This window comes from Hesperophylax consimilis, chromosome 27 (genome assembly GCF_061612785.1).
Source record: "Hesperophylax consimilis isolate HC1 chromosome 27, BYU_Hcon_1.0, whole genome shotgun sequence".
In the NCBI taxonomy this organism is placed as follows: Eukaryota; Metazoa; Arthropoda; class Insecta; order Trichoptera; family Limnephilidae; genus Hesperophylax; species Hesperophylax consimilis.
In genome coordinates this window covers 4228234-4254879 of record NC_142862.1, presented here as the reverse complement: position 1 = coordinate 4254879, position 26646 = coordinate 4228234, and the positions used below count along the sequence as shown (strand labels likewise).

General features: G+C 34.5%; 1 protein-coding gene across 1 annotated transcript; it reads left to right on the top strand.

Annotated features, from left to right (window-relative positions):
• Positions 1-540: 540 nt before the first annotated feature.
• LOC149410495 (cytochrome P450 9e2-like) lies at positions 541-26646 on the top strand. Its single transcript, XM_089647972.1, has 10 exons — positions 541-587; positions 4887-5086; positions 6386-6549; positions 12747-12890; positions 14018-14223; positions 15057-15291; positions 16252-16473; positions 20288-20388; positions 24945-25113; positions 26443-26646. The coding sequence occupies exons 2-10, from the start codon at positions 4890-4892 to the stop codon at positions 26607-26609; spliced, it is 1605 nt and encodes a 534-aa protein (XP_089504098.1). The 5' UTR covers positions 541-587; positions 4887-4889; the 3' UTR covers positions 26610-26646.

Sequence of the window (26646 nt, the reverse complement as noted above, 5' to 3'; positions counted from 1 at the left end):
TGATGCTCATTGTTCTGTGTTGTCCTTGGATTAATACCCGTAAGCGCTCGCATACCGCCTCCTAACACCGTATGCGGGGACATTGAAGGTCTAGCTTCATTTATATACTTTGTAGAGCCGTTTATTCAAAAATTAGATTCATGCGAGAACTCCGAAGGGGTGACCATAAGTCACCTATACCGGGGTGGGACAGGGCGGGTGTAACCTTCAAAACCATAAGCCGTTATAACTGGATTAACAACACACAAAGAAAATTATAATATTTCACTATGCTCAACTTTGCGTACAAATTTTTTCAAAAGCTTGTCATATAAGATGGCTGCCAGGCAATATCCCCTAACCCTGGATTTGATTTTAATTCATAATTCATACAAAATCGCTCTATGCTCTGTCCAGGGTTTTTTAGGTCCATGTTTGCAAAGATCCGCGAACTGTAAAGATCGGTCGTTGTGAACCGGATCTTCCGGATCCGAATGGAGATCCGGTTCACTTAGCCGAGTCGATCGAAGCGATTCAATTCTACTTTTCATTTCAGTCGTGTTTTGTCGTTATGAAGAGATACTAGTGCTCGCAGGACGCAAGTACTCGTAAGCCAAACAGTTATTGATTTTTTCCGTTTGTAATTAGTGAACCGTAAAAAAACCTTTATTCTTTTTGAGAATTCCGTATAAGAGTCCCAATCGTTCTCAACCGTCCGGAGTCAGTGAGACTCTTGTAACCCTAATTGGGATATGTTGTGAGACTAAAGGTAATGGACAGGGGAAGGAGATGAGGAAGAGAAAAGGTGGGGAAGTACCTGACTATTCAGATCTGATCACCAAATACGACTAAAGCCATTTCAAATAACGATTCAATTCTGAATGGTTGTCTTCAACCAGGGCGATACTGAAAGTATCTTCCACTCTGGAACGTGCTACAAACTTATAATATTTATAAATTATTAATTTGTGAAACAATACAAATTAAGCAAATAAAATTCATTTGCGCACGTCGGTATTTTATACCGCGACCTCTTGATTGCTAGTCGGGAGCCTTACCCCTCAACCACGGAGGCCGTCAAATTTGTAAATTTGTTTGTACGTTCCGTATCCGTTTCAAGTTGGTGGCCGTTTAATGGTTCAGTAAAAATTATTTGGACTTTTTTATTAGGTTTTTTTAATATTTTCTTACCTAACTGCCTGAAAAAAGTTTGAAAAAAGAATTGTCATTGAGGTAGTAAAGTTTCTTGAGAAAAAATTAAAATAGTTTCTATTATGTATTGTACTTAAGATTTTTATGATTTCAGGAGATAATTTAGATTTTGGTTTATTAAATAAGAGAATATTATAAACATACTTTTTTGACGCTAGGTCTGCTTAAATCAAATTGAGTTGCCAAAACTACAAAACTATAATAACTTCTCTTCTATAAAAGCTCCTTGTTCCTGACCCGGGGGTAGTGAGGTAGGTACCCGAATCAGTGGAGTTCACGAAGAAAATCATACTGTTAAAAAAGTGGCAGCATGCCAAATTCCCGATAAAATATTTTTCATTCAGAATATATCGAGAACACGTGTTCTTTTTCAAATAATATCATGACGGAATGCGACAATATCAGCATGTTAATATCAATATCAGTATTTGTATGAACACGTGTTCCACCGTCCTCATAAAACATTCGCTTTTAACTGATACTTTGTTAGGAACTTTTTCAATTCATTCTTTATAGCATTTTTAACAGGAAAACGAATAATTTGACAAGTATTTTAATAAATTTACAATATTTCATATCATTAAGTTTTCTCCTAGCAGATATTTATTTAAATTCGTGCCGGAACAAAATTTGAGGGATTGGCTTCAAATTGTCTGTAAAGTAAATATTTGGTGTACGTGCTTCGAGCAATTACTTGATGTTTACCGAAAAAACATCACGTAATTGCTCAAATTCATTTATCACGTACATTGACAATACACACTTATGTGGAAGTGTGTCTGATGGTATTATTATCTTAATGACTGTATAGTTTAGTATTGTTGTAAACGGAAGTGGTGTCCTCTAACGGATTTTGAGGTGTCTTAACATTAATCTCTTGAGATTAACTAAGAATAGAACAACGACGTCGTTACTTCAGATTTGAATGTTGTTTTACTGCAAGCAGAGATGTGCTTTATTTCAAATAAATCCATTTCAAATGGAAATGCAAAATGCAAAATGGGTATTTTCCATTTTGCATTTTAAATGCTTTTCTCAATGCATTTTCCATTTTAAATGCTTTTTTGCAACATTCTTCCTACTATCTCCACTCACCTTTTTTCATAAGCTCCAAATATCAGCCAGTCCTCAATCTCGCTATGATAATTTCCATTTGTCAAGTTGCTCCCTGGTAGGAGCCCTGGCAATTGAGTAATACCATTACAAAAAATACTGATTCAAATACTGAACACGGGGCCATGACGCTGTAATATTAAATGTTAGATAGCAGTTTCTATGTTTTTACGTTGACAACATTAGTCCCGCGAAAATTTGTTGTGGTTTCATAATCTGTAGTCGTGGTGTTTTTGGATTTACCATCATGTAATATGTTTGTTCTACATTGATGTCCATTATTAAATGACAAAATTGTTTAAAAATTTTATAATTATTTTTATTGTTTGACCTGAGAAACCATTTTGCATTTTCAATGCATTTTGAAAATAGGTATTTTGCATTTTGCATTTGAAATGCTTTTCTAAAAACCATTTTGCATTTTCAAATGGAAAAGTTTTGACCCATTTCCATTTTGCATTTCAAATGGTTTTGGGTACCCATTTTGCACATCTCTGACTGCAAGCATATAAATAAACAGAGTGATTAGAGTATTTTAAAACATCACGTAATGTAACGTATTTTTAACAGTTAAGTTAAGTTTGACCTCTACTCTAAAATCAATCAATTATAAATTTCAAAAAAATTAAGGTAAAAAATTAGAATTTCCAATGTTAAAAATTTTTATAATTTTGAAATTCTATTTTTTTTTTAAACTTTCAAATTACAAAAAAAAAAAAAAAACTTTTTAAAAAATAAATGTCTAAATTTTTTTTTTTTATGTTTACTAGTGAAAACTTTTATTCGGCGCTACTGCCTATACCTTCACTATCTCTGTATGAGAGCGTTATCGTGATCGTTAGCGAGGTGATTATCTTTTATTTTTTATTATTCTTGTACATTTGATAAATTATAAATTATAAGTAACAGATTAGGCCAAATAATATATACGTGAATATGTGCAAAATGATAAGCTGCAATACAGACGTGAATACATTTAGGCCCATCATCATTATTTTCTAACTAGGCAGTGCCTGTGGTCGAGGGGTAAGGCTCTTGACTAGCAAGCTGGAGTTCGCGGGTTCAAATCCCGGCGTGCGCAAGAAAATTTTAATTATATTAATTTGTGTGACTTCACAAAATTATAAATTAAAAATAACATCCAGTATATTTGCAGCACGTTCCAGAGTGGAAGAAGCTCTCAGTGTCGTTCTGGTGTAAGACCACCATTAAGAATTGAAACTTTGCTCGAAATTTCTTTGGCCCTGTTTGGTGACCAAATCTGAATAGTCAGATACTTCCCCACCTTCCTCCCCACTATCTTCAGCCTTACAACATACCCCATAGTCTCACTGGCTTCAGATGGTTGGGAGCTTGTATCACATAAAAAAAAATTAAAAATAAATTCAATAAGTAATATACTTAAGGCGAATAACAAGAAAAATATACTTTTTAGAGAAAATGATTAAAAGCAAAGATAAAAATAGGCGCTCGGAATAAATTATTATATTACATTTTTTAATAATTTTTCCGAAATCTGTCCTGCATAAATCCATGTAATAACCAGGTATGATTTGAGATTTTCACGGTCAAAAGTATTACAGTGATTTGTTTTTGGTTCATCCTCAGGGCAGATGTGTAATCTGATTATACATCTGCCCTGAGTATGGACACTGCAATGCTGTCCGAAACGTTGGCTAAAGAAGGAGGTAACGCAACATGGCATAATACCCCAAAATCAAATGACTGTATGTAACAAAAATAATTTCAAAATAAATGAAAACAGAATGAGCAAAAGAACAAATAATATATTTTACACCCCCCAAACCAATACTAAATTAATGAAGACACATAGCAGTTTCATTGGTCCTCGTACATTTAACCTTCTACCACTACAAACTCAAATGATAAATAAAAAGATAGAATATATTAAAGAGGTAAAATTATGGCTGAATGAGGCAGATATTGAAACGCTTTTACTATAAATTTATTGATCCTTTCTACAACTCACTTGCTGAAACTTTATAAACTATTGTACATAATGTTTTCTCTTTACTTTTTATAATAACTATAAACAACAAAAAAAACTTTTTCTACTAATGTATATTATTCTTTAGGTACTTGAAATATAGTAATCGTTTTATATTACCCACACTCAGGCAGTGCCTTAGTGGGTTTTCATTTCTTGTGTATACTATTTGGTATTATATATTGTGTTATTATAAACTATCTATTAATATGTGTAAAGAAATGAAAATAAATAAAGTAAAAAATAAATAACAATTCACACAGTTTCAGTTGTGAGGGAATTTTATTAAATATTTTTGGTCCGAGTTACGAGAATGCTTTTGATATGTCGCTGTGTTGCTCGTTGGAACAGAAATGTAATTTCTGCCCTCTCTTTTAGTCTGATTTTTGTGTTCGACGGTGTACAGTCTTAGGGTTATGACTGAGGTGCATGATCGCCGTCCGCTTTGTATCTATACAAAAATCGTGATGCTTAGTTAAACGTTAGCTTGAAGTGTGGCAGTTATTGATGAATAAGATATTAATAAAGAAGACTTCATTAATAAAAAATAATATAATCTTATTTATGCTTCCAGAAAATGTTGTTCAATGTCCTTCTAGTAGTGATCGCTCTGATCAGCATCCTCTATCTGTACTTAAAATGGGAGGATAACCACTTCAGTGGGCGAGGAATAAAGAGCACTACAATATACGAATCCCTCTTAGACATGCTTCGGAATAAGGAACACGTCAAGGATTGGATATACAGAATGTACAAATACATCCCTGAAGAAAGGTAAGCAAAATCTGTTTTTTTTCATCCTGGGTTTTGTTTGAATTCACTTTAGCAGAGTTGTTAACTGCGCCTTACCTCAACGCAGTGCTAAAAAGGTCGCGGATTGTAGAGATGAATGAAAAAAGACAATCGTTCAAAAGATTACTTTTATTTAAAAATATAAGATACACGCGAAAATATTATAACCAGAATGCGAACGCGGAAAGGAACTACGTGAGAGATATGACGTCTCTAGTAGATGGGTGCTCGGGTAGGAAAATTTCATCGGTTCGCCGCGCCAGCTGATGGGGGCTACATATCGTTTCTGTGTGGCAAGCTGGTAGACCTTGCCAGTAACTAAAAATGAAACACGTGAGTGCAGTTCCTACACTACTATCTTCTTCAGTTTGGTGAGAGTCCAAGCTGAACATCAATGTCTTTAAGCCTATTGAATCAAGTGTTGCCTTTTGGATCGTAGAATTCGTTGACTCGATGCTCGGTTGTCCGCATCGCAGGATGATGATCCATAATTATGTCTTTATCCCTACTATCGACAACCCTGTCAGTAATAGATCTGGACTTGAGGACTAGAGAAGCTGATTTCTTAGAGTCGATTTGCCTACCAACACCAATAAATGGACAGCTGTCCAAATAATGGAACGGAGGTGTCGAATAATTATTATTGTTATATTATTAGTTTTACTATATACGTATATCATCATATTTTCTTATTAGTCTTATTTTCTCACCATAATACGACTATTTGCCTAGTTTTGGGGTATGTTAACTATATATATATATATATGTATTAATTTAAATTGCATTCACACATCGACGAGTCTTTGGCCTCACCTGTGCTTCATTTGGGCTGTGTGAACACTCAACGAACGTCTCAATGGAATCTCTCAATGGACCCGATATGAGCAATTCTTACAACGGCTACTCGCCACTTGGAAAGAGGCTCCTTCGGTTAGCTCTTAGTCTGTGATACAGGTCTACAAGGACATACCGTTTATATTCACATGACCAAAGCGCTCAACAAAATCATTCGGCGGCACTTTCCGGAGTGAACTCCAAAAGAACCTTAAAGTGACAAAAGCTGTAAAATAACTTCAACGCTGGAAAATTGCATTAAGCGTTCTAGTTTCTTTAAAGCAATTTTCTTAGTATCGTATACGTAGTTTATTTAATTAATTATATTTGTTTTCTCCTATTTCTTTTATTTACTTTTTCATATACATGTTCGGTAAGTTAGTATTAAGAGTGTAAGTAAATAAATAATGAAAAAACAAGGGATTTGAATTTGAATTTAAATTACAGTTACATTGGAGTCCGTCAAGTCCTGACCCCGATGGTAATGATCAGGGACCTTGACCTCATTAAGCAAGTTGCCATAAAAGACTTCGACCACTTCACCGATCATACGGGAATAGTCGATGAGGTCAACGACCCATTGTTTGGGAACAATCTCTTCCTTCTCAAAGGTTTGTTTTCTCACTCCTCTTCTATTCACATTTTTCTGGCGTCTCACAAAATTTCTCATTTTGCAAACAACTCAAAATATGTGTACGTGAAAATTTGCAACACTGTTGCCTTGGAAACTGAAACTGAACTATAATCGATGGTTAAGCGATCATCGCAAAAAATTCTAAATATTAAATATCATAAACAATACTAAATAAGTAAAAAATGTTTTTGCCATCATTATTATCTGTGATGGCTGTGCGAATTTGTATGAGTGCAAGCGAGATAGCATGCTTACGAGATCTTATAAAAGGCGATGCACGTAAGTTGTGTACCTCTTTTATTACAAACATCTCCTCAATAAATACCAGTACATAGATCAACTAATAGTATTATTGCATACTATCTTCACACGCCACAATAAATGCACGACAATACTCCATACATTACATTATCCTACTTATTTATTACTTACAGACTAACGTCCAATTTACAAAATCAGTAAAACGAAATAGAAGAAGAAAGTAAATTGTAAGTAAAGGATGGTTTACGGATCAAGCAGAAGTAATTGTCTCTGTCCCACGGGTCGGTAAGGAATCGACAAAACAGAGTGCTGTAAAGACGCAATAAAAATGTTGCGCAATGTATGTTGCATGATCTAGGGTAGCTTGCTTGCGGTAGCTTTTGGCTAACTGTCGGTATTTCAGATTTGCATGTTTTTTTTATTCAGTTGTAAAAAATTACATTTTCATACCTATATTCCCAGTTATTACCGTTATCTGTTGAGACCGTTATCTTTTTATTTTTAAGCTACTTTTTTATATATTGTTTTCAAGTTCAAACTACTTTTTTATTTAAGAGTTTACTTTAGGACTGTCAGGAGTTAGGAGTTTTAGCTCGATCGGATGTCGCAAAATGGGTTGGTTTCATCTTCCAAGCTTTGAATGCATTCATTACGCTAGTATACAAATTTAGAATTACTTACAATACTTTACACTTCATCTAAAACTTATTCTTTATAGCGTTTAGGCATAACCCAAGAAAATCAGCAAAGCTTTTAGCTTTTTTAACATCTGTCGGTAGTTCATTGAATATCTTGAATCCTTTAATAGTGATTGTTTTAGGTCCCGGCAATTTTTTTCTGTTTTCTCAATTGCCGCCTTTATATCATCATTCGCTGAATGTCATTATCCCATCATGGGCAATTGACTCACGGGTACTACTATATATTGTAATTGACTGTAATGACTCGTAAGAAGACGGCCGAATGGCGAGTATATTTTTAAACAATATTAACTGACTGTGAATCAAGTCAGTTAACAAGTGACGACGAGATTGTGGATTTTGTGTGATATTATTAATGCCTAAGTAATAAATTCTTAATATATTTTAGACTGAAATTAAAGTTATTGGTACACATGATAATTAGACGTTTTTGTTGAGTGACATAAGCAGTATTGCGATATATATTGAGCACGCACTGTACGGGACGGCACTGTAGTCGCCGGCCGCACAGACGATATAGCGGGAGTGGCCGGCTGGCCGCTTCGACGCCTTGGAAGGGAAGGTCGGGAAAAAGTAGGGAGAATGTTGAAAAAAATGGGGAAAAATATGGGGAAAATGAAAAGTGGGGAAAAATGTGGTAAAAAATGGGGAAAAATTATGAAAGGGAAAAATGGGGAAAATTGTGGGGAAAATGGGGAAAAATATAGGGAAGGGAGAAATGGGGAAAATGTGGGAGAAAGGTATAAGGCAGGAGGGAGGAAGGTAGGGGGGAACCTGCGCCCTGACTAGGGACGCTTCGACTATTGTGACAGTTTCTTCTTGATGAACACCAGGGGGCCGGGAGAAAGAAGAAGGCCAGGTTGCAGTGAAGGTCCAGGGCAGAAGAGGCTTGAAGAAGGCAGTCAGGGCAGTCCAGGAGAGATGTTGATCGTTCGATGGTTGCTGGCTCTCTGCCGAATTGCACAAGTTTTCTGCCTTTTAAAGGACCAACGGGCCTAGCTCTCCCTTTGTTAGCGACAAATTCCGAGAATTATTTTTGGGTTCCCGGAATTTGTCACAGGAGAGAGCGCCGTTGTTGCGTAACTTGGAAGGGGATGATTTTTACTAGGTCCCTGACTGTTCTTCAACCCACTTTGCCCGGGTCATTTTATTTAAATACATTTTTGTGAGTTTGCACAAATTACATATTAAAAGGGGGAATTGACATCCAAAAGGCAGTTTTGCACAATATTCAATTTTGTGCAAACGGCAAGTTTTGTAAAGGAAACTGCGTTTGCACAATTTCAAACTTTGTGCAAATTTACATTATTAAAGAGAGAAAATAGCTTTGCACAATATTCAATTTTGTGCAAACGGCAAGTTTTGTAAAGGAAACTGCGTTTGCACAATTTCAAATTTCATGCAAATTTAAATATTAAAGGGAGTTGGTATCTAAAAGGGAAGATTTGCACAATATTCAATTTTGTGCAAACGGCGAGTTTTGTAAAGGAAACTGCGTCTGCACAATTTAAAATTTCATGCAAATCTTCCATGTTTTGTACAAATTTATTATGATAGGTATTTTAATTTATAAGAGGGTGTTGGGGGGTCAAGCCTTTGTTTTTTTGTCTATAATGATGACTGCTTGACCCCGTGGTTTTATTTATTGATCAGTTTTGCATATAAGATTTACAGTTTTACACAAGTGCAGATAAGATTACAGATTTTTATAGAGAGAATTTTGTTGCCTAAATTCGAATATGCGCAGAGGTGAGTTTGTAAAGGAACTGCCTCTGCGTAAATTCAGATTTATGCAAATTAATATAAAGTCGGTGGAGGTACGTCCGGTACACGCACTGTAACTATAAAATCAACTAGTAAACCCCGCAATGTTTCGCAATTGCTAATGTCTTTCTCGGGCATCTCGGAATTCTTCCACCATTCACTACTGAATACCACAATTTTACTGTTAAAAAACTACCTTACATCGACTTTAATTTGAGTCCGTATCTCAATCTGATGCAGGGATAACGCGTTATGTGTTTTATTTTTTCTTCCTCCGCTGCTCATCTCACTAGGGAATTCCTGTGTCAATTCAATTACATATCTGACATTGTCTCCCGCGCCAACAAAATGCTTGGATTTGCTCTTCGTAATGCGAGATCATTTACTAATGGGATTGTGAAGCACTTGTCCGCATCATCCTGGAATACAACTCCATTATTTGGGCCCCTTCTGAACAAAACCATATCTTAGAAATAGAAATAGTACAAAAAAGGTTTATGCGTTACCTGTATATGAGGGAATATACATACTATCCATTCCTGTATCCATCCTTGTTCTTAACAGGAATGCTCGATTTCAATACATTAGAAGCCCGCAGAAAAATATTTTTAGACAAACACTTTTTTAAGTTAATCTCTGGTACAATACACAATCCGCCTATGTTGAAAGAGGTTAACTTTTATGTCCCTAACAATTAAACTCGAGTGAGATCACATGCACTCTTATATGCTCCGAAAGCGAGGACTTATAAAACCACATTCGGACAAAGAAACTATACATACTTTGCAACAAAACTCCATAACATCCTTCCCCAAGACATAAAACTAATAAAAAATCCTAATGAATACAAATCATTAATAAAAATATGGCTAAAAGAGGTCAATGAAAAAACCCTAATGAAAACACTAAAAACGATATAGAAGACACTAAAAACGACATAGAAGACACTAAAAACGACATAGAAGACAAATAAACCATATTTAAATAACTTTAGTCCGCCTCGGCACAGGACCCCCTAGTGAGGAGGACTAAGAAATACAATATTTTATACTTAATTTCACCATTATATTTTGTATGTAACAATTATTTTATATAGTCGCTAAAATAAAAATAAAAATAAAAAAACTTCTGCCTATCAGAACGCGCCAATAAACAGAGCGACTCAACTGCTTAACGATTCTGCATTAGCCATCGACATTTTCAATGTCACCTACAGACAATTCAGTAACTATCTTATAACGAATGTGACAAAATAGTAAAACTGCCTCTGTAAACTTTTTAATTTGTAATCTTCTCCATGATTTATTGGTGTATAACCGTTTTATGGAGAACATGAAAAAAAAATTATATTTAATCAAATAAGTAAATTAAATAATATATAGATAGATGAATTATATCAAATTTGAGCTTTCTAATGTGATTTATGACAGAAGCTACGATATGGGTAATCTAAAATAACCGCTCTCAGCTAGTATGGAATTTTTGACCATTTTCTTGAATAGATTTAACGAACCTATAGTTTTTATGTTTTCACTAATAATAATAATAATAATAATAATTGTATAATTTGTAGAGCGCCGTTTTTGTGAAAAATCACCTCAAGGGCGCTGTATCTTCCAGAATGCGACTATTACATATTGCTCAGTAAAATTTAACCTTCAGGCCAGTTCTCACAGTTCGTATTTTAAAAGTTAGTGTAGCTTCCCACATTTGCAGATTCGACCCTACAATAAAACAATTCTTTGGCCTGGTATTTTTATAAGCATATTGTCTTGTTTGTATCATTTATGATTTAAGAACTCGTGACATTTTATTTCAAGCGGCGGCAGCTTTCAATTAGAGCTGTTCGCTCTCTATTTTATGATGACCCTAGTTAAACCATTATGCCTAAAAATATTTTCCAATACCTTTCCCACCCCTGTCCTATAGTAATAAAAACCCCAAATAAAGTTTCATCTCCCTTAAAATAATTCCTTTAAAATATTTGTATTGCTTAAGTCACGTTTGTATCATTAAGAATAGTTAAGTGCATTTTATTTTATGTTTAGAATGTTGTTTGCCAACGAGCGGGTGGAACATCTTTATTTTGGTAAAATGTCCTTCAGAATTTAGTTTAAATACAGATACCTCCCAGAAAAAGGACAGTATTGCAGTGTTGCTATAGCGGGTAGGTACAGACGTACCTACGCAGGAGCTAGTGTTGATATAACTGGTAGGTACATGCGTACCTACGCAGTCAGTCGTGAGATAATTACTAGGTTTATGTGTACCTAGAGAAAACTGAAGAATAAAGGAAACTAGACCTTTATTTCTATCAGTTTAAGTTTGAGCAGAGGAAAATAAGATCCTCTGCAATTATATTGTGAACTAATAAATTTATATGGCAACAAGAAGAAGTGTTTTCCTGCATTCCATCTGACGGCGTGTTCTCGTACCACGATAGCAGAAACAGGCGCTATGTTATTAAACAATGGAGCTTTGTAAGAAAAACTCCTTTGTCCAAAGGATGTTCTGGTATTCACCTGCTGATAAATTAGAAGAACCCAATTTAGGTTTGCGCACTTGTTGTGATCTTATTTCTCGGGCGTTCCCGACTTCTTCTACCATTCAAACCACTCTCTAAGCGTTGTTGTGGCTCATTCTGTCTGTGAATATTGTTTTTAAAATATGTATTCACAAAAAATTATGTTACATAACTTACAGAAAAGTAAATAATTAAAAAATATTAAAAATAAAAATTATTTGTAAATTATTAAAAAGGAGTAAGTATTTTTAAGTCAAATTTCATACACAATTTGTACCACCATAATAAAGCTAGGCTTGTGTGTATGAGGATGTGTCATTTTGTTCGTTATTTAGATAGAGAAACATTTTTTTCCACTTGTACCATCGTAACAAAATAATGTAATTTCTTGAATGTTGGACACATTTTACCAACCTTGGTATTTTCCAGTTGTACCATCGCAATTCTCATTATTCATTTTCGGGGAATCGCATTTTTCACTTTCGTTGTGTACCTGCGTAGTGTATATACAGCCAAAATAAAACGAATTATGGTTTTCCTCCTTCTGAATTTGCCTCTAATAAGACAATATTAAAAAAAATTATATTAAGAATGATATAATCAAATGAACCATACATTTATCTGTTCTACACCTTTAATCTCTGTAATATTTTGGTGTGCAAATGTTTTATGGAGACTATGAAATATGAAGAAGAAAAAATACAAAGAACTTTCGGAGATTTAAGATTTTGAACAAATGAACATTAACATTTTTATTTATATATAGATGTTTTAAATAGTTGGATTAATTTCATGTAGTTTTATTTTTTTACTAACTGTATCTTTAAGTTCACTTCACGTTGTATCCTTTTCTTATAGCAAAAATAAGAAGGTTTTAGTTCATAGTAATTGGGACTGATTGATTAATTGATTTTCAATGTCCAGGTCAAAAATGGCGCGACATGCGAGCTACAATGAGTCCAGCCTTCACCAGCTCCAAGATAAGAGGAATGCTCAACATCGTGGCGGTGTGCGGACAAACCTTTTCCGACTTCTATATGGAAGAGATGAAGAAGCCAGAGCACAAAAGTAAATATCTTTCTAAATAGTAGCATAGCACCTTCAGGGTTTTCTTAATGACTTTCAACGATTTTATACACATAAGTCAAATTTCATAATAATTTGTACAATTGGGCTGCAGATACTTTACGACAAATTGACTTTTATATTTTGGACAATTGGGCCTGCAGATACTTTACGACATATTGACTGTTATATTTTGGACAATTGGGCCTGCAGATACTTAACAACATATTAACTGTTATATTTTGGACAATTGGGCCTGCAGATACTTTACGACATATTGACTGTTATATTTTGTACAATTGGGCCTGCAGATACTTAACAACATATTAACTGTTACATTTTGGACAATTGGGCCTGCAGATACTTTACGACATATTGACTGTTATATTTTGGGCAATTGGGCCTGCAGATACTTAACGACATATTAACTGTTATATTTTGGACAATTGGGCCTGCAGATACTTTACGACATATCGACCGTTATATTTCTTTAAAAAACTCTCAGAAAGTCGAAGAATGTGTGTGTGTGTTCCGCTTTTCAATAAAATCTAAATAGTGGGGTATTTTTGAACGTCTCCAAAAACTAAAAACTGTTTTTGAAAAGTGATGAAATACACTTTCAGAAATAAATATGAAAATTTTTGAAATATTTTAAATGCAAACATAAAAAAGCCTTAAATATGGCTCGCCTTACTAACTACGTTAACTAAAATTAACACATATTTTATATACAATTATATTCTAAACATTACAGCCACCTCACTTGTTAAAAAAAAAATAATTAATAAAAAATTCACAAAATGTAAAAAAAAATCTCAGATTGCGGTCGGAACATTTGGTTTGATTGAGGTGTACATTTTAATTATTCTGTGGTTATCTTCTTTGTTTTAATATAAAGCTTGGTGTTATCTCTTTTAACGCTGTTCAGTTCATAATTCTAACAATGACGGTAAGGGAGACAACTATTTCCATGAGACCATATGAGTGGTTCGAAAAAGAGAACAAATTGACTCAAAGGGTACTAGCTGTTTGTCAACATAACTGAACAAATTGACTCAGCGTACTAGATGTTTGTTCCCATAACTGAACAAATTAGCATTATTAATTTAAATCATTTGTTTTATTTTCAGAGATGGGTTTGGTTGAGGTAGAGATGAAGGATACTTTCACCAGGTACACCAATGACGTCATCGCTACCACAGCCTTCGGACTGCAGGTCGACTCACTCAAGGACAGGGACAACCAGTTTTATCAGATGGGCAAAGAAGTCACTGACTTCTCAGGGGGACAGTTCTTCAAGTTCATATTGATGTTTTCAGCACCTAAACTGTTTAAGGTAAATCTAATGGCATTTAACTTTCAACGAATGGAGGATGCAAGCGCTTCCCCATCAGTTTTTTTTTTGTTATCCTCTGAGAAAAAAATTGAAAAAAAGAGTATTTATTTGACCCACAAGTTTGACTGCTTCATCTAAAATCAATCAAACAAAAATAATCATTATGTTAGTAGTAATCTAGTACATGGTCGAAGCCTTTTATTTTTGATTGAAAATCTCTGATAATTTAGTGAGGGATTTTCAAGGAAAAAAACGCTTGTTTATTGTTTATAAAAACTAGATTTTATTTTAAAAAAACTCCTTCGATCAGACACTAGTTTACTATGCTTTCAATAAACTGAATAAATTTCATATTTGTCATAAGCATTTACTTTTTAGCTCGTCATAATTCACAAAAGAAGATATAAATTTGTTTTAGACCACTTTAATTTTCATTTTAATTTTCCTGACGAATGAAGGGTGCTTCCGAAACCGGTACAGTACAATTGAAATTAAAGTGGTCTAAAACAAATTTATATCTTTTTTTGTGTGTATAAATTTCATTCAAATCCGTCAAGTGGTTTTTTTTATGAATCACATTTGTCACCGACTTTGAAAACGAAGTCCAACAAATGTGGCAATAACTTGGTCTACAATAATTTTTTTTTTCACAAAAAGTTTGATTATAACATAACTTTGTGTTATTTGTATTATAAAATAAATTAAACTACTTTCAAAGTTTTATTCTACTTTATTAGTAAGATAGTATGTATAAAATTTACACCACGTTTATTAGTAATAGTAGTAAAGCGTTTTGCACCTTCACGAAAATAAATTTTATGCATTTATTTCAGTTCCTCAAAATCCAAATTTTCAAAGAGAGCGTACAGAAGTTCTTCAGAACCTTGATAGCTGAAACGATGGAAGGAAGGGAAAAGAATAAGATAGTTAGGCATGATATGATTCAGATCCTTATGGATGCCAAAAAGGGAGTGCTAAAGCATGAAGATTCGAACCATGAAGTCATCAAGGAAGCTGGATTCGCTGCTGTGGAGGAATCTGCAGTGGGAAAGCAGACAGCCAAAAGGAGTAAGTATACTTCCTACGTACAAAAAAACAATACTAACAATACAAGCCGTCGACTAGTATTGGTTCCATGGTACTTCGGTTAAAAATTAAACAGAAAACAACTTTTTTTTCTACTTTTTCTGAGATAACTAAAAACGACAAAGATTTCTATGAAAAGAGCTTTCTCATATAGTACCATCTAACACTGCCTTCTGATCTGCAGTACTCAATGTCTAGCATAATTCAGTGACAATAATCAGAAAATCAAAATATGCAGTACGTGATACAAGTTGTAAAACTAGCAAAACAAATGAAATTAGACAAAAAAAGTAATGAGAGGAAAATTTTGGCACGTTTCGTAATTTTTTTCTTGGCTTGATCTGAAATATCATTTCTTACTTTCGTAAACTAAAAATAAAAAATGTTTTTTCTTGTTTTCCATAAAGGAGGCCTTGAAAAAAATAATTTCTATCAAGACCTCATCATTTGGGGTGCCGTATGGAGGGTTTTTTTAAGGAAAGGAAAGAGAAGAAGTTCTGGGATAGAAAAATATTTCAAGATTTGGTAGGAATCTGGGGTCAGTATGCTCAGGAGTGATGGACGTATAAATTCATATCTCCCACTGCAGAGCAGTTAGTGAGCAGGGGCATCCACTGCCAAGACCTGGATAAACCTTACCCCAGGAACCCGGGCACTCCTGCCAGCGTAGCTAATCACTTGGTATGGCCTACGCCAGAGGTGTTGATTATCCAAAGACCGGTTCCCGGGGCGGCGCTAGTTATATAGTTTTTTTAATGTCAGTGATTAATTGAGAACACATTGGTAAAAAAAAAATCATTTCGGGAACATGCCGATCCGGGGTCAATGTCGCGCCAGCGCTCAAATTTAAGCCACTGTGCGGCGGCTCCCATACCCGCCTCCCAAATTGTACAAAAAACTTTTCACTTCTTCGACGTTCTGACTGCTATTATTTTCTTACAGGGTGGACTGATGATGAACTGACTGCCCAAGCCCTGGTGTTCTTCTCCGCTGGTTTCGACACTGTTTCAACTCTCCTCTGCTTCTTAACACATGAACTGACGCTGCATTCGGACATCCAACAGAGATTGCAGGAGGAAATTGATGAAGTGGCCAGCAACAGCAAGGGCAAGCTGGACTACAATGACCTTCAGGGGATGAAATACTTGGATATGGTTGTGTCAGGTCAGTCATCTACTTTCACCCTTTGATATTAGAGAATTTGATACAACGCTAGCAGAACATTGTTTTTTTTCTACGCGTGAATTTGGTTTCCATCGGGTATAGATCGGGAGATCAGAATTTACATAAAAAATCGTAATCTTAATTGTGAATGTTCTGGTGAATTGAACTGCTAACTCCAAAAATGTTTACGATTCTAACTATTGCAATAAGGCATAACACTCAGGTACGTGCATCTCTCGATTTAGATGCTGATCTGGACACCAATGTGGTGAGCTATGGGCGACATGTACACTAGTGTCTATATTTCTAGAGCGAGTATCAAGTGTGCAAAGTCGAGTGTCATGTGTAAATTTTCAAGTATTGATTGCCAAGTGTCAAGTGTCGGGTGTCGAATGTCAATTGTCTTGTGTCGAGTGTCGCGTGTCGATTTTCGTGTGTTGTTGACGAGTGTCATTTGTCGAGTTTCAAGTATCGAAGGTCAAATACTGAGTGTCAAGTGTCTAATGTCGAGTGTCAATGTCGAATTTCGAGTGTCAACTGTCGAGTGTCAATCTCGAGTGTAGAGTTCGAGTGTCGGGTGTTAATTTTCGATTGTCAAGTGTCGATGGTCGAGTGTCAAGTGTTATAGTGAATAGTGTCGAGTCGAGTGTCGAGTGTCTAACGTTAGAGTAAAGTCGATGAATTTTGTCAGTGCCCCTACTCAGATCAAGTACCTCGGCCTCACCATTGATCCGTATCGCAAAGGAAATCTTCATACTGTAGCGCGCGGTATTTGGTCCGATGCACGGATCCGAATACTTTCTCCCTCACACGCATGGCGCCGTCTCGCTCGGCAACTTTCAGCTCTCTACCCGTACAGTAAGACACCCCATTGGCCGAGCTACCCCCACCTCTCATCGGCCGGTACTACCCTGCTCCAAAGCGTATATAACACAGTGCAGGCCTATGGTGTAAGAGTATCCAGTCTCCTGGTTAAACTAAGCAACAGAATCCTAGTGGCCATTGCCCAGTTAAACCCTCCCAAGTACCAAGTCAAGAGAACCCCCCCGGGTCCTCCTTGGAAATTCAAGTAACAGCTCCCTCGGGGACATTACTTTTCGGGAAAACCTCAACCCAACTAAGAGACCACCGGTCATCTGTTGAGGTTATTACGCTAAGTGTTTAGTGAGAACGTTAGTGATCATTGCTTAAACTCTAAATGACTTTACTTTGTGCTACAACTTTTCTGTACTTTGTTTTTTACTATTAGTCACCCAGTATGTAAGAGAAATAAACTGACCAACGCTGAAAGACTATTTTCTTACAAGCACCCTGACACAATACTCAAATAATTGCAAACAAAATATGAACAACCATGCAATTTTTCAGAATCATTAGAAAATTTCTCGGTTTACAACACCTGAAAATGATTTATTTTGCAGTCTTCCAATTTATTATTCAGTATTATATCATAGCATGGGAAGGCGGCACTTCATCTGCACTAGACCCAATCATAAAGGCTCACTTTCTCAAACCGCCATAAAACCCCCCGTTCAAATTTTATTTAAAAATTCTCCAATCCCCTAAGCTGCTGAAGTAAAATTTTTGGGAGTGCAATTTGATGGGAAACTTAAATGGTCTTCCCATATTAATAATTTAGTTACTAAATACGAAAAAAAATTAAATATCATCAGATCGTTATCTGGCGTTTGGTGGGGAACTCACCCTACTTGCATTAAGTTGCTTTACAACGCAACTATACTTTACTTTACTTATTCGAAACCATCTCAACTATGCCTGCCCACTCTTTAGTACTGCTTAAAAATGTAATTGATAAATGAGACAAAATTTAATCTAAATCTTTGCGATTAATAACTGGAGCAATGCAATCGTCACCCATCAATTCCCTTCAAGTAGAATGTTCTGATCCTCTTCTTTATTTAAGGCGTCAACTATTTGATGACAAGTTTGTTTTTAAATGTTCAAATTTCATCAGGTTATCTTCAGCGTCTTGTTGTTCATTTACTCAACCCATTCATCTACAATCAGAGCTTCAACTAAATCTCTTCCTGCTATCTGTAAAAAAAATTAAGTCTCTCTCAGAGCTTCACATCTTCCAAAATTATCTACTTCCCATATACAAAATAAAATATAGTCACGTCACCCTATCCCCAACAATATTAGAAGGGATCGGAATCCTTAAAAGTCATTCCAATCTCCCGGCCCTTGCTGTCAATAATATGTTCAATGACATTATTTCATCTAAATGGACCAACTCTTCTCTTTTATTTACTTATGGATCCAAATCTCCCGACTCTCCTAACTGTGGTATAGGTATTAACGTTTACCACAATAATTCTAATGACAGAATATTTCATTCAAATGAAATATATTCATTTCAAATCAATTTTCAATATTTTTAGACGAGTGCATCGCAATAATAGAATCTCTCAAATATATAATCGAAAATAATTTTGAACATTCCGTCGTTCTCTCTGACTCTCTAGTTCCCTCCAAAAACTTAAATCCTGTCCCCTTCTTCATCCTGATGATCACTTTGTATGACTTATTTGAGTGATGATAGCCTCCATTCAAAGCTCTGGTAAAACTGTAACTCTGATTTAGATTCCTGGACATGTTGGTATCATGACAAAACAAGGAGCGTCCAACCCTGTTGTTACTCTCGTAAACCATATTCCCCTATCTGACATTTTTTCCATCATCAAAGATAAATCCCGCAATGTTTGGGCAGAGTATTGGAACATTGATAGTCAATCCAAGGGAGCCTGCTATGCCTCAATACAAAAGACTATCCCATCAAAACCATGGTTTCAGCAATTCCCCCATTTTTCCAAAAAAACAATTTCTTCACTCATTCGAATGTGGATCGGACATTGTTCCGTTCCTTCCGTTGACTCCCCAGATTGTACAAGTGGGAATTTTAGATCACATATTTTTTGGTTGTCCATCTCTAAATAAATATCCTCTCTTCTATCAAGCCTTATCTAAAATTGCCTCCCCTCCATTCAACATCTCATCTCTTCTAAGTCTGAACTCGACTCCAATTTTTATTATAATTTTGAAATTTGCCTATTTAAATAAAATTAATATCTAAATTCACCTTTCATTTCTCCATAATTTTAAATGATGGCCAAGAACACCTTTGAAGGGTCAAAGCCAGAAATAATGAGAAAAAAACTAACTGCTTTTACTGCTAACTACTTTTATTTTCTTTTTTACCTTCATCATATTATTATTGTATTTTTCTGATAATTTTATATCTTATTTTTATTTTATTTTATTTTTTATTTATTAATCTTAAGTTAGCTCACATCTTCGTGTGTGCTAATAGTTTTATAAACATGTAAACATGTACTCGTACATTGTTTGGCAAACATAATCTTTCTTTAAATATTTCAATAAAGTCACAAAAAAGAAACATTAATAATTGAGATAGACATATTTTCTTAATTCATTTTTGAACTTATTAATATTTTCTATCACAGCAATTTCCTTCGGGATTTTGTTATAGAGTTGAACGGCCTGGTACATATAAAAAAATAAAACAAAACATTCTTAAAAAAAGTTATAATTAAATGTACAATATACATCATAATATGCATTTTTAGTTGTAATGTGCAAACTTTCTTAAATAAAGATATATTATATTATTATTGTAGTGTATTTAAACATTGAATATAATATTTTGTATCGGTTAGTAAATTAATGCCATCTGTCTCTCTCTTTTTCCATAGTATATTGGAAAAAAAATTATTGTATAGTAGCTTTAAAAGCGGTTTTAGCGGATGGTAATAAGATGTTTTTTTTCTTTCAGAGACCCTCCGCTTATGGCCACCTTTAGCGTTCATAGACAGGAGGTGCGTGAAGCCATACACCCTTCCACCACCAAATAAAAATAGCACGAAAACCTTCCAGGTAAATAAATAAAAAATAATAATATTAATTAGAAAATAATGACACTAACTCTCAATGTAAATATGAAACCAACAAAAGACATCAAAAAAGGGACTTGAACCGGTTATTTCATATATTTTTGACAGCCATCTTTTTGGTGTGTTTGTAAAGAATTTTATCTTCCATATTTTCGTCTTACATATTTTCAATGCTAGTTGTTGATATTATCTTCATCAATGATTAAATATTACAATCAATGACGTTACAATATATCTAGACTTGTTATTATCTCACAAAATTTAGATAAAATGTGGCAAGTAAGAAACACTCTTATATTTCCAGTAAACTCTTAATTCAAACGTTACTAATGTAAGACAAATAGAAACATTCAAGGAATACATATTCATGAAGGAAATAAACGGTAGGACTACCAGAAATACCACCTCAAGGCCGACTAGAGTTACAAGCCTGAGCGCTTGACCGATTTTTAGGTGTTATTCATCGCCGTGCAACGACATAGAGCAACGACAGTTTGTTATTCCTGATGATACTCGATAATGCTGATTTGTATGCTGTTTTACCAAAAGCATATAAATAAACAAAGTGATTGGACTGTTTTAAACAGTGAAGTTTAGTTGGTGACTGCATTGACTTCGTAATTAGGCTGTTTCGCGACCAGTGTTGCCAAGTTAGCATATTATATGCTGAATTTGGCATAATTACTCCATGTTTAGCATAACTATTATGCTTTTAGCATATAGCATATTTATTTGGCATATTTTTACAGAAACATGAAAATAATAAAAACCAATTTTTTAACTAACAAAAATGATATCGATTGAAAAACTGGTGTCTCAATGGAGAAACATAGTTCACATTAAATGGGAATCCTTGACTTCCACTGTAGAGTTTTGGAATGAAGTCATGCAATATAAAGATGCAGCTAATTATAACCCCTTCGATGATTTATGTCAGTTTGCAATGTCTATTTTAACATTGCCGCATCCAAATGCGTACATTAAACGTGTATTTAGCCAAATGAGTCTGGTCAAAACAAAACTCCGAATTCGTTTGGCGGTGAGAACCCTGAATGCCATTTTGTACGTGAGATTTGGCCTAAAGAGAGCAGGAAAGTGCTGTTATTCTTACACTGTTCCTGACGAAGTACTACGCTGCATTGGGACCAAAGAAAGTTACGACTCCGTCTCTCAGCTTTCCACATCAGCTGCTGTTAATGAAGAAGAAGAAGATGAATATGAAGATATTGCTATTTTTTATTTCACTGATTTTATTTCTAAGTTAAATTTATGTAAACTTTTTTTGGCATTCTTTAAAGTAATTTAGCATTTTTCTGACATATTTTTCCCATCACTCTATTTCTCAACAAATACTAAGTTAAATTTATGTTGGCTTTTTTTGGCATTTTTTAAAGGAATTTAGCATATTTCTGGCATATTTTTTCCCATCACTCTAGCATATTTTGAAGTAGTTGAGTTGGCAACACTGTTCGCGACCTGACTTCCACTCCAGTCGGCCTTGTATTTTCTCTGTGACGCGTAAAATCTTCGGTCAGGAAAGAACCGTTTTATTTATACTCGTAATAATCGAAAAAAAATATTTTGCACAAAGTAATTTGCGTGTATTAGAAATTACATGTTATTCCTGGGATTTACTTTCTCATCTCTTCACACGCAGGGCCATTTTGGAACCTTACGCGACGCGTGACAATTTAAAACTAAAACTACGAAATAAAAAGCACTAAAATTGACGTATTTTTTTCTAGCAACTTTGTGATTTCCGTAGCAAATCTTTTTATATTGTAACGTCATTGATTAGAATGATGTTTACAAGAAGGTAGAAGCAGTCAGGATGCAATTTGCAAAATTAACTAGTCTTGTTCATAATTCATTAGATAAATCATTAAAATGCATTGGAATTTTCATAGATCTTAAAAAAGCTTTTGATAGCATATCACACGACAAACTTATAAGTAAATTAAGAAACATTGGATTAAGTGGTACAGCTATAGAATGAATAAAAAGCTACCTTTTCAAATGCCCTCAAGTCGTAAAAATCAACGATGTACTTAGTCAACAAAAAACAAGTCACTTCGGCATACCTCAATGTACAGTCCTGGGACCGTTACTGTTTATCATTTATGTAAATGACACATTCAATCAAAGATTAAATGGAAAAATAATATCTTATGCTGATGACACTGTCATAATAATTGAAGGTACTGATTGTAATAATGTTAATAACTTAACAAATACTGATATTAATATACTGAAAAATTGGTTCGATAAAAACCTCCTCTCATTAAATACTGAAAAAACAAAATGTATCCCATTCTCTATCAACAAATTTAAATCAATACCAGAATTAAAAATTATAATACATCAACTTAAATGTAACAGAACTAATTGCAATCAAGAATGTTCTATACTTGGTCTAACTTCTGAAATTAAATATCTTGGTATATATATAGATCAACATTTTAAATGGAAAAAACAAATTTGTGAACTTGTCAAAAGAATTAGAAAATGTATTTATATATTTATAAGACTTAGAAATATTCTTAGACTAGAAAACCTAAAAAGAGTGTACTATGCAATTGTACAATCTATATTACAATATGGTATTATTGGCTGGGGAGGAACTTATAACAATATATTAAATCCACTTAAAATAGTTCAAAGATTGATAATTAAAGTAATATTGAAAAAACCATCCAAATTTTCTACTGATATTCTCTTTTCAATATTCAATGTACCCACAATAGACAATATATATAAAAAATATTCAATTCTACAAATTTATAAAGAAATACAGTTAAATAACTTACAATTCAATTCATCAGCAAGATATCAAAAAACTATCAAAATCCCAAAACTTAATACAAAGCACACACAAAATACCTATCTCTATCTAGGTATAACATATTTTAACATCCTTCCATTATATCTAAAAAATATTGAAGATATTCAGGAATTTAAAATAAAATTAACAAATTACCTAAAACTACTATAAAAGTCCATATCTTACTCTTATTATTATTTCCTTCAAATCTTGAAACTGTATTATTGATAAATCTTGCCTATTTCTTACTTATCCCTTTGGTTTTTGCAAATATATTATTTACTTACTTACATGATTCCATATAATTGAGCTAGGATTCACTCACCAAACACAAGAGCCTCGTCTCTTTATGGTGAGGAAAAGCTATTATTATTTACCTTGATAACACTGTATAATATGTATAATTGTATATTTATTGTAAAAAACATACAAATATTAAATAAATAAAAAAATCTATTGATTATCCCTAATGTGATTGGAAAAAACTTTGATGTACTGTTGAACTATCATATTATTTGTCGTATCGATCAACTAAGCTTCTGGGTTATCAACAAGAGATCAGTATACTTTTTAACGATTGTTCTTGTAATATTATTTTTTTTCTCCTAGATCTTGTTGAGATGTCAGGAAAAGTAGTTTTATTGAGCAGATTTAACTTGAATATTTGGAATTTCATATTTATTTGGTAGGTTCCGTTTCCGGTTTAAGATGGTAGCCGTATTGGATACTGTATTTTCACCCCACCAGAGTTTGAATGAGCGTGAATCTTCCTATGAGCTTCCAAATCGGAATAATCAATATTACGGAACCTACCGTTCTGAAGAAAGCTTGAAAAAAGATTATTCATTTAGTTGCGTTTCTTTGGACAAATTCGAATTATTAATGTATTAAGTACTTACCGCACTTACAGGTCTAAAAAAGTTTGAAAATAGAATTGTCATTCAGTGACGTTTCTTTGGACAAATTGTGTAATTCCTTATTTGAATTATATAAAATATGTGTGGTTTATAATTAAGTTAGTGGGCATTTAAGTACCTACTTACACATTTTATGATTTCAGAGGAATTTTGCTCTTGATTTATCCAATGAGAGAAAATTAGTAACACATTTTTTTGGGCGCGTTGTCTACCAGCTGTTCATAGAACTACTAGTACGTATATTAGTACGCTAGATATGTTTTGGTGTTTCAAATTAGCCCTGGGCTAATGTCTGAATCAAAATCGGAACAAACCGATTAAGGTCATGTTGTTTGAAATTTTGACCGGGACAATTGTGACAAAATTTATCCAAGCTACATTTTAGTGATAATATATTATTACATATTAGCAATAATTTTTATAACACGTTTTTCACGGCCCCCGTGGTTGAGGGGTAAGGATTTCGAATAGCAATCCGAAGGTCGTGGGTTAAAATCCCGGTGAGCGCAAGTAAATTTTATTTGATGAATATTTGTTATTTCACAATTTGGTAATTTTAAATACTCTACAGTATTCTTGCGGCACGTTCCAGAGTGGGAGATACTCTCAGTATCACCCTGGTGTAAGACCACCATTCAGCTTGAAATGGCTTTAGCCGTGTTTGGTGACAAGATCAGAATAGCCAGGCATCTTCCCCATCTCATTCCCTTTCACAATATACCCTAATTGAGGATGCCATAAGTTTAATAAAACTCACTTCGGGAAAGATAACATTACAATTTTTTTATTTTTTATTTACAGCTCCAACAAGGTGATGGCATTTTGTTCCCAATCTACGGAATCCACCACGACCCGCTCTTCTACAAGGACCCGGAAACATTCGACCCGGAAAGATTTTCCGACGAAAACAAAGGAGACATCAAGCCTCTTTCCTTCGTTCCATTTGGAATCGGCCCCAGAAATTGCATTGGTAAATTGAACATTTTTTCAAAAACAATCAACAGTATTAACGTTTCAGTCTCAGTAAGAGTTAGAATCAATGCAGTATTTAGGCCTAAGCAACTTAGGTAGCTACCTGAAACTCTAAACTTAAATTACGACAATTAAATTTAAATTTAGTTTAATTACAATTCTTGTATCACGACTGTAGCTATTCAAAAAAAAAATTACAATTCGAAGAGGTGAACGTTGACTCTCGGTGAAGAAAAACCATTTTCTTGTTCCTACTGTTGCTATTCATGTTCACAAAAGTCTAATTTAAATTTAGTAATCGTTTTTATATTACCCAAACTCAGGCAGTGCCTTAGTGGGTTTTCATTTCTTATTTATACTATTTGTTATTATATATTATCTTATTATGTACTATTTGTTATTGTGTATTATACGTGTAAAGAAATGTGAATAAATAAAGAAAAAAATATTAGAAAAAGCCACACACTGACTTGCAGTTAAGAAAACCACTTCCGTGTCCCAATTGTAGCCATTTCAGTCCAGTTTAAAGATGCACAAGCTCACTCTCAGTGAACAAAAACCATTTACTTGTTTCGACTGTAACTATTCATGTTCACAAAAGTCTAATTTAAATAGTCACACACGGACTCACAGTGGAGAAAAACCATTCCTGTGACCATGATTTGTGATTCGCGAAAACAGAATATAAAAATTAATTCCCCAATTGTGACTGCAGATATGAAGAAAAAAAATCAGTTAAATATTTAACAAGTACAGTTACAGTGTCAGGCTGCATATTTTTTTGCTCCCAATTTAAGTGCTCTGCAAAGTGGATAGATTATGTCCTCTTTGGGGATCTTTTTTTGAAGGGCCTTTTTAAGGAAAAGAAGGAGATGAAGTTCTGGGAAGGAAAAAAGTATTATTGGTGGATAGGAATCTAAGGATAAGTGTGCCCAGGAGTGACGGATGAACGTTCTGTCCCGCCCGCTCCGACGCAAGGCGATAAATCAAGACAGCCCATATGGAGTGGTCAAAGGGTTTCACCAAACCAGCCTCTCCCAAGCCGGGACGCCACGCAGCTGGTGGGTAGGCGAATCCTGAACAAACATGGCCCGACAAACCCGGGCACCTCTGCTAAATCAGTAAACGTAGCCAACCACTTGGGGTGACCTATGGCAGAGGTGTTTGTTATCCAATAAACGGTTCCGGGGGCGGCGGTACCCGAATCCGCCAGCTAAATTGCTGCCTGTCCTGATACCGTTTTACTCCAATTCTTATTTATTTACGTGATTATTATATATATATATATATATATATATATATATATATATATATATATATATTCCAGGTTCCCGTTTCGCCCTGATGGAAGCCAAGTCAGTGATTTACCACCTCCTCCGTGACTTTGACTTCGTCAAGATTCCGCGCACCCAGGATCCTCTTCAGCTCAAGATGGGCACTTTTAACATGCAAGCGCGCTACGGCTTCTGGATAGGTCTCAAGCCAAGGAATTAAATATGTATAAAACGTAGCGTTTTTAATCATAAATAAA

What these genes read in the sequence shown, in the direction of transcription:
- LOC149410495 (XM_089647972.1), top strand. Translation starts at nt 4,890, where the DNA reads ATGTTGTTCAATGTCCTTCTAGTAGTGATCGCTCTGATCAGCATCCTC. An exon ending in GAAGAAGCCAGAGCACAAAA is followed by an intron (nt 12,891 to 14,017) that starts GTAAATATCTTT and finishes TTTTATTTTCAG; the next exon opens with AGATGGGTTTGGTTGAGGTA. An exon ending in CTTGGATATGGTTGTGTCAG is followed by an intron (nt 16,474 to 20,287) that starts GTCAGTCATCTA and finishes TTTTTCTTTCAG; the next exon opens with AGACCCTCCGCTTATGGCCA.